We start from the raw sequence: 9,848 nt of genomic DNA, 5'->3' as shown, positions 1-9,848 counted from the left end.
TTTTCAGTAGTATTGCGCAATCATTGTAATGTACCAATAATAGCGCTTATCGAGGGAATTCGTGAGTACATGCAAAATACTTTTGTTGAACGAAGTATAATTGCAGGTATATTTTTGGATGAAATATAAAAGAATTAAATAGGTTGTACAACAACCTTTTGTAACCATATTTAATTTTCAGGGAGTTTGACTGGTGTATTAACACTGTATGCTGAAATGCTGGTTCAAAGAAGGATGCAAAAGTCTGTTCGTTGGCAAGCAACACATATCCCCCAACAGATATCCTCTCCCATGCCGACATATGTGTATGAAGTGTTTGATTTTAAAACAACTTGTGTTGTTGACCTTAAAGCTTATACTTGTTCATGTGGAAAATGGAGCAGTCTCGGTATAGCATGTGGTCATGCCATCACAACAACACGTGATTCAGACATGCATGACATTGTTAATTTGGTTCAAGTATATTACCATGCCGATGTATATCAGCTCATCTACCAGACACAAACCGTTCACGCAGTTCCCCCACCAGCTGAATGGGGAATCCCAGACCCTTTGATGGTTGTTTTATTGCCGATGTAATTTTTATTCCCTTTAAATAATGATGCTTGTAATATATTTGTCCTTGTCTATGTAATATATTTGCTGTTGAGTTTGTAATATATTTGTCTTTGTCTATGTAATATATTTGCTGTTGAGTTTGTAATATATTTTTCAATATCTTATGTTTGTAATATAGTTGACAATGTGTTTGTAATAAGTTTGAAATACATCATGTTTGTAATCAACAAAATTGAACATAACATAAAAGTAAAGGAAATTACAATTAGAATTAAACATAACATTGTTAAAGGAACGTCTCACCACCTATTACATAGTTAAATTGGTTTCCACAGATTAGGAAACTGTTTGGGATACAAGTTTTGTTCACGGTCGATAAAATCCCCTCTAATTCTAACAACATCTAATAGACGATCCCGTTCTGCTTGAAGCTTTTGAAACTCCGTATTTGCATTTCGAATCCACTTCTTAGCTTCCTTGATATTTTTTGTAGTTTCAGCAATCCATTTTTCTTTTTCAATTACTTGATCTGCTATGTCGTTTGCACGTTGGTTGAGTTTAATTTCAGAGTCCCTTACGTTGGCTTCTTCAGCAGCCTTCATAGCATGGAAAATGTCGTCAGGCATGTAATCTGGGAGTGGGAAATATGGGCCTTCAGGAATTGGGTTTGTATCGGAACAAACATAGCAGTCTTCGTCTTCGCAATGCCAAACACCGAAGTCAGATGAATTCATTTTCAATTTTAGAATGTTGTAGTGTATCACGTATAAGTTCTATGTTAGTTGCATATTAATAGTTTGAGAGCAAAAATCACTATTGGATAAGACATCAGGTAAAGTATTAGTCAAATGCGACTAGACAGTAGTCAAAAGCTATAACATAGTAGTCAAACTACAATCGTGTGTCAGAAAAAAACATAACATTACTGATAAAAACATAAAGTAGTAGTCAAATACACTTAACATAAAAATTATTTGAACTTAGAATTACTAATAAACATAACATAATTCTGAAAGGAAATTAGAATTACAAATAAACATAATATTACTGGTAAACATAACTACTAATAAAATTAGTCTAAGTAATTAGTAACGTGTAAATGGTGGTACGACGACCATCTTCTCAGTTGGTATTTCCCAATACAGAAGATTTGGAATAGGATTAATCGTCTCCGCTTGGAATGCATGTCGATACACCGCAGAAGTCAACCTATAATTAACCAATTGTTGTTTCTCTTCAACTGTAAGCCTTCTTAATGATGATATACCATGTTCACAGGGTATGCCGCATTTTTGCCATTTGCCACAAGTACAAATACCACGTTCAACTTGTACCGTTTGTATGGTTAAATTACAACGCACTTCAAATTTGTCACTACCAATATGTGTAACCTCATAACCATTAGATTGGTTCATTCTCCGTTCAAACACGTGTTGTGCATAAGGGGTAAGTTGACCATGCATTCCACCTGTGTAATTAATTTACTTAAAATTAAAAAGAGGATGGAGTAACGGAAAAGAAAGAAAACAATTATTTATTACCTCCAAATTCAGCTCGTTGCGCGTACACCATTTGTATTGACGGATGGAAGAGTTCAATGATTGTCGTTATTGGTAACTCGTGCGTGTTTGATCTAAGCCAACTCAATCCAATCGCAATGCTAATGTATTTAACATTGAAACGGACTTTAGGAAAAAAGGCTCGAGCCCATTTTGCCATTGGGATATTGTCAAGCCAGTCAAGATCATACCCGTTAACCTCATTTTTTAAATTGTTTAAAAAAACGTAAAATTCAGACAAACTATAAGTTTTGCATGCCTTCCAGAACAACTGTTCGACAACGATACTTCCTGTGGAAGCCCGAACTTTATCGGCTGTATTTTTACAACAATACCCATGATAGGAATCTGGGTATACTTGCATAATGGCGTAGTCTATCGAGTCAGACATATGGCTTATGAAACCAACTTCAGTAGTGTCACCTAAGCATTCTTTCAACCTTCTCATGAACCAAGTCCAAGCCTCTTCACAGTCAACACTTCCCAAAGCGAATGCTATGATCAGGGGTTCATGATTACCTTCCAAAGCATGAGCAACATACATTGTTGTTATGTTGGTCCCAATAAGGGGTACATGAGCAACAAATAGTGTTGGTATCATGGATGTGAGAAAGGTAGTAATCTGTAAGAAACAATGGCAACATTACACAAATCTGAACTTGAAATAAATAATAACATAATATAGAGTAGGAGTTACCACGCATCCTAATGCGACAAAACAAAATTGAAACCTGTCTCTCATGTCTTTCTTAATGATTGTGAAAGAGTTACAATTTGTTCTTTGAAGATTATGTAACAGTATCGGTAGGTTGGAAAAGCTTTGTTTGTATATCTCATTAAATCCACTCATTATGAGAATTGGTATGTTTCAATGAATTTGGTCGAGGCTATATAAAGGGATTTCATTTCAAATAGAATTCGGTCAGAAACGTTGCACGGAAATAATGTTTGAAGCGAAAAATCTACTGTTGGAAAAGACTATACATTATGCAGTGTACCAAACAGTAGTCAAAGACTATGAAACCGTAGTCTAATAATGTGAAGGAGTTGATTTTATATAGGGATTAAAGCGACCATCAATGCCTCTGGTATTACATAGGGATTAGAAGGTAGCGTTATCTACAATGGAAATTATATTTATTAAACGAACATCTGACAACCTATTACATAGGGATTAAAACGACCGACAATGGCTCTGGTATTTCCCATTCAGATGGAGGGGGAACAACATTCACATTCCTAGTCTGGTATGTAGTTCGAAACACATCACCCCGATAATATATTTGAACCATATCGGCTAATTCCGTGTTGTTTGTATAACGTGCTGCAGCAAGAGCATGACCACATGCTATACCAAGACTGCGCCATTTCCCACAAGAACATGTGTGTCGATTTAGATCCACAACACATGTACGTTTGAAATCAAAAACTTGGAAAATATCCGAAGGTAACATAGACGAGATCTCAGGTGGGATTTTCGTTGCTTTCCATTGCCAAGACTTTTGCATCCTCCTTTGAAGGACCATCTCTGCGTAAGGTGTGAATACGGTGCTCAACATTCCTGAAAAATCAAAGGATAATAAATTACCGGCATTTAACTGATTTATAAAAAGTTTCTATATTACCTCCCATGACACAGCGTTCTGCAAATGTCTGTTGGATGTACTGTACAATCGCATCAATTAGCGTTATTATCGGTACATTGCGTTGACTAACCGATAACACCATTAGGAATTCTGGAATATTAATGTTTAGTACATTCTAACGTATATTAGGGAAATAGGCCCGTGCCCATTTCATATGTCTGATGTTGTGAAGAACTTCCTGTGCACCATGACTTAACTTAGAAAATGTTCGTTTAAAGTCTTGTGTGGTATATGCTTTGTATACACGGAAGAACAAGTAGTCTAAATTTCTGCTTTGACCAATTCTTAATCGGCAATAATTCAAAACACTGTTACACGAATAACCATGGTAAGCATCAGGGAATACTTGACCAATGCAAGAAGTAATGGTATCGCCCATGTTGGTTATGATCGCAACTTCCGTACCCGCTCCGATAGCATCCTTCAACCTCATAAGGAACCAAGTGCAGGAGTTAACACTATTTGCCACCTCGGAACCAAATGCTATTGGCGTAGTATTGTTGTTTCCATCAATAGCAACTGCTACGAACATTGTATTAAGATACTCTCCTCTGATACCGACACTGCGTATGAAGATGACCGGAAGCATGCATCCTATAAATGCGTTGATCTATTTCAAATTTTATATAACATAATTATTAGTTGTTAGACTAATCTAAAATGGTTTAGCAAAATAATAAACAAATCGATACTACATTACCACACATCGAATAGCAACAAAACATAGTTCGAACCGATCCATAACATCGGTTTTGATGTATGTGTAACTGTGGGGATTTGCACGCTGAATGTTGTGGAGGTAAACAGGCAAGTTGGTAAAGCTGTCTTCATAGTCATTGTATGAGAAACTCATGTTTAACGTTAGGACGGTGAACAGGAACCTTTGTAAAATATATCAATAACGATGATTTAAATTATTTCAAAACCTTTTTATAGAATCGAGCAGTATTTGAAAACTAAAGTAGTAGTCAAATGGTTGTAGACAGTAGTCAATACCTATAACACAGTAGTCAAGCTACAATCCTGTGTCAGAAATTAACAGTTAGATTAGACAACACATAAACCAGTAGTCAACTACAAGTGGACAGTAGTCAATACGTACAACACAGTAGTCAACCTACAATCATGTGTCCGAAATTCACTGTTCGATAAGACAACACGTAAAATAGTAGTCAAATGCTAAAAGGTAACAGTCCAAACCTATAAGACGGTAGTCAAGCTACAATCATGTGTCCGAATATGTAGCTTAATGGCACTATATAAATGAAGATATTTACCTGGCCACACTAATAAAAATTCCATCTCAGTAACCAATGAAAATGGCAAATTGCAGTTGTGGGGCTCAAGGTATTATAAGGACATCAAGGACTTCAAACAACCCTGGACGGCTATTTTACGCTTTTCCTAAAGAGGTATTTGCGTTATCACTTAATTATATATATATATATATATATATATATATATATATATATATATATATATATATATATATATATATATATATATATACACACTAGTGGGGTACCCGCGCGATGCGGCGACGACTATTGTTCCTTTCGACAAGAAGATTCTAGGCGCCGATTAGTTCTTGTTAGGTGAAAAGTTATCTCGGTGAGGTGGTGCGACTGTAATCGTATATGATAATAAATGAAAACCAGCATGTTTCCAATCTTCCTCCAATATGAGAGTTTTTTCTTTTGTTGTTTATAAATTTTAAAAGGAATCAAAATATGTTTTCTTTTTTACCAATTCATACAACAAATGCTTATAATCATTTAATGTAAAAGACTTGTTATTTTTAATTTTTTTCACAAGATTTATGTAAAAACGATTTCATCACATTCATAATTAAATGAATAGTTAATATTGAGGAATGGTTTTATTTCATTGAATTTTTTCAATTAGTTATATATAGAAAATAAATATTTTTAAGAACACAAATAAATTGAAAAATATCATTACCATTTTAATATATATCGATAAGGTTTATACAAGATTTGATCTTATATATCACGCAGAACTTCTTGATACACCACATTTGATGTGTAAATTCCTCTCCCCTGAAATTCTTTTGTAGGTTTCACTAAGACCTTTGTATTCTCACGGGATATCCCTCTGGAAAGCGCCACATAAAGTTGCCCATGCGACAATACTGACTCTGGTAGATAAACACCAACGTTTGGAATTGTTTGGCCTTGAGCTTTATTGATTGTCATAGCAAAGCTAAGCCGAATTGGAAACTGTTTTCTTTTCAATTTGAATGGAAACATGTCATCATCGGATGGACAAAGAGGGATTCTTGGTAAAAAAAACTCGTTTTCCGGCATGAAGGCCAACCGCTATTTCCGCATCGATCACGTTCATCTGAAAACCTCTGCATATCAATCTTGTGCCATTACATAAACCATTCGAAGGATCAATATTCCTTAATAGTATTATAGGGCATCCAGTTTTGAGTCAAAGGTAATGAGGACGTAAACCACTGATATTTATAGAGTTTAAGAATTCCATCGGATAGAAATTGTTCTTATCATCTTCTGCCTCATCAAAACTATAGTAAATCCTCTCCTCTCCACAAAACCTATCAATCAGTTGATCATTAATTTCATCAACACTTTCATTTTTTGTTGATAGTATCGCCCTGGAAATAATATACTCTGAAGAGCCTCCATTGATGTGCAAAGAAGGAAAGATTGCATTAATCAACTCGTTTTTTGATTTGTCTTGGTCGGTGTAAGGAATGCACATATCATCAAGTATTCGGACAAAACTTTCATCGATGGTTTCTTCATCTCCGTTGCCAACTCGTATAAAAAAATCTGAAAACCATGGATCGGCCAGTGCTCTCATATTTATAGTTAAACGTATTTTTTAATCAAATACCAAAGAGGTGACATCCTCAAGCTGGCGTCTACAATCTGTGCTCTAGTACCACGTCTGATTACTGGTAACACCTACCTAAAATCACCTCCCAAGATCATTATCTTTCCACCAAAAGGGAGGCTCACCTTTGTAATGTCTTGCATCGTTCGATCCACTGCCTCTACTGCTTGCCTATTCGCCATTGATGCTTCATCCCATATGATTATTTTGGCCAAACGAAGTAGTTGAGCAACCCCACTTTGCTGATTGATTTTGCACATTGAGTTATTATCAAGATTTATCGGAATCTTAAACCGCGAGTGAGATGTTCTCCCCCCGGGCATATTATTAGCTGCAGCACCAGATGAAGCTGTTGCAAGTGCAATATGACCATGGGAACGAACCTCGGCAAGTAAGGCTTTGTACAAAAATGTTTTTCCAGTTCCACCAGGACCATCTATAAAAAACACACCCGGACGATTCTGATTAACGTGGGTCATGATCTCATCATATGCATTTTTTTGGTTGGTATTGAGAGAATCTTTTGCACGAAGGTGTTCATCATCCACAACGATGGAGTACTCCTCTTGGACCTCGCGATAATCTCCAGATTCCAAATTGATGTTTGTATTTACCATAGGAAGATCAAACTCATTGAGATGCTTACCCATAGATTGCAAAATTATAGAGATATCCATAAGAACCATGGTTTGAACTCGCTCAACACTTTCACATTGTCGCATATAATCTTCAGAAAGTGAATTATAGTGGTCATCCCATAACTTGCGAACATCTCCGGGTTCGCAATAAATGAGTATAGTTGCAAATAACCTTCTAAGAGCACCTGGAAATTGATATAATGAGGCCTCAGTAAGACATTGAGATAGGTTATCATCGGTCTCTATTAACCCTCTCTCAAGAGCAGCTTTACGAAATGTTGGATGTAACACGTTGTTCACCATGTAAAGATCTTCAAAGCATGTTGGCCCTATAAGATGTGATAGGAGAACCCGTAAGTAGTATCTCTCTCCTTCGGCAGGGTTAGCAGAAACCAATCGGCCTCTCATTGCTCATTTTTTCCTTTGTTTCCAACAACGTTTGGTTGCATTCCATGTAAAGTATCTTGGGAATTCTTTATATAGATATTGCCTCGCATTCTCATCCATTTTATTCATGTCAAAAAATGCGGTCAACATTAAACTCTTATCTTTCTCCCTGTCCACAATATCAATCATTGAATCATTATCTGAGAATCTAATCAATTGTTGGTTCGGGAGATGAAGATGCAAAGACATGACGAAAGGGTGGATTTGAGAAAGCGCAAAGCTAAAAATCCTCCATATTGCCTCAGGGGTGAGACGTAACGTGCATCTTGATATCTTTTGATCTCATTGATGATGGGTTCCGTTCCATCTTGATCAATGTGGACAACTTGTTTGTCATGTCCCTTGTAAACGTATTTAAAAGCATATTTCATAGATTTTATGCTCGAGCAAACCTCGACATTCATGTGGCAATTGAACATCATTAACAGCTTCGGGTTATATGGTACCACCCATCTGTTATCAAGTGTATTTCCTCGTACGTTGACCTCTATCCCATTGTTTCTCCTCCTATATAATGGATATGAGTCTTCTCCTTGTGTCGTCGCTTCATTAAATTGTCTAGGATATCTCCACCGACATTGTTTTGGCTCTCCTTGCATACATGGACTGGTTTCTCGTAAATGACCATAAGGACCGTGCATCATATGCTTCACAACAATTTCGTGCATTTTGGGATACTTTTTCGGATCGGGAAGTTCAGCACACACCATTTTGTCATAATGGTCAGCATTTGTCATCTTGTGTTCTGGTCTCATTATCAAGAGGAAATGTGCATGTGGCAAACCACGCTTTTGAAACTCCACTACATAAACATATGCTCGAACCACACCCAGGATATGGTGCTTTAGAAGTTGGTCCTTTAGATCCTCTAATTTTGCACGAAACACTCTTGATACAAGGTCTAGTCGATCTTGTGCACTTTGCCCGGGTTTCAAATCATCAACAATTTCTGGCCAGTTTGGATTGCATGTTACTGTAAGGAATATATCAGGCTTTCTGTCATCTTGAACTAACGTCATTGCATCTAGGAACCTTCGTCGCATGTCACGTGGTCCACCGATGAAAGATGCAGGTAAGACTATCCGTTGACCGACTCTACTTGGTTCAACTTCACCGGCATTGACACAGTCAACAATTCCTTGGTAAAGGTCGGATCTTATCTTCTTTTGGTTTAGCTTACAAAAAAGCAAGCGTGAAGTCTCGATCTTTATGTAGATATCTACCACAAATTGTTGTAGCAATCTTCTTCCCAATAGAATTAAATTTTTAGATGAACGAATCTGGAATTTGTAACAGTAGTACTCACGCATTGTTATGGTATTCCTACCCTTCTTTGACTTAGCCCCTGCATAAGGGTAATGTTAGAAACATGTAAATTTTGTATTTATGTATATTTTTACCGAAATCATTCATTTTCATATTTCAAAAATGTATGTACCTTCTAAATCATCCACAATATTTTCTTCATTACCCACAACTTCATTGATGGACACCCCATCCCTTGCTATTTTTGCATGCCAACCAGACTCACCATTAGGAAAGAACAATAGATAAGACAAAGGATCATAACAACCTTCGTAAGGTTGAATTTGTGTACTATAGTCAGATCTCCCATATACCACAATGCTTCTTTTATATGTTGTTATGTTGTCATTACCTTCTACCCAAATACCAGCAACCTATATAATTTTTGATTTTAGTATGGTGAATATATAATACGATAACTGATATAATGACTTGAAATTAAGAGAAATAATTATTATATCCAAACCTCAGATGTGGTCGGCCGATTGTATACCCTTTGGTCAAGTTCCACTGATGCGTTCAAAGTGACTCTATAGTTATCGAGAGGTCCTAGCTCACGAAGGCTTCGAAACGTTGTAGCATACAAGTTTGTTGAAAGAACGCCCACCAACACTTGAATGATCTTTCGATCAATATTTGGCCATTGAAGTCTATGTGTAAAGTCGGTTTCGGAATCATAGAAATATAATTGTAAGTACCTAGGTAATCCATCCCTCGGTACTAACTGATCAATTCTGTGATATATTGCTCCGTTCGCACGAAATGTATATACTCCGGATTTCATATTGCTCAAATCATCATCCAACTCTACT

At 36.5% G+C, this 9,848-nt stretch overlaps 2 protein-coding genes across 2 annotated transcripts; both read right to left on the bottom strand.

Annotated features, from left to right (window-relative positions):
• Positions 1-6,717: 6,717 nt before the first annotated feature.
• Positions 6,718-7,692, bottom strand: LOC145131764 (uncharacterized). Its single transcript, XM_079066418.1, has one exon. The coding sequence runs from the start codon at positions 7,690-7,692 to the stop codon at positions 6,718-6,720; it is 975 nt and encodes a 324-aa protein (XP_078922544.1).
• A 191-nt stretch (positions 7,693-7,883) lies between these two features.
• On the bottom strand, positions 7,884-9,041 carry LOC145131763 (uncharacterized). The gene has a single exon (XM_079066417.1). The coding sequence runs from the start codon at positions 9,039-9,041 to the stop codon at positions 7,884-7,886; it is 1,158 nt and encodes a 385-aa protein (XP_078922543.1).
• Positions 9,042-9,848: the final 807 nt, after the last annotated feature.

This window comes from Lactuca virosa, chromosome 8 (genome assembly GCF_052849685.1).
Source record: "Lactuca virosa cultivar CGN04683 chromosome 8, Lactuca_virosa_CGN04683_v6, whole genome shotgun sequence".
NCBI lineage: Eukaryota > Viridiplantae > Streptophyta > Magnoliopsida > Asterales > Asteraceae > Lactuca > Lactuca virosa.
The sequence above is the reverse complement of the archived record's forward strand: the minus strand, read 5'-3'. Positions and strand labels throughout refer to the sequence as shown.

Coding starts and splice junctions, on each gene's coding strand:
- LOC145131764 (XM_079066418.1), bottom strand. CDS start 7,692: ATGAGAGGCCGATTGGTTTCTGCTAACCCTGCCGAAGGAGAGAGATAC.
- LOC145131763 (XM_079066417.1), bottom strand. CDS start 9,041: ATGCGTGAGTACTACTGTTACAAATTCCAGATTCGTTCATCTAAAAAT.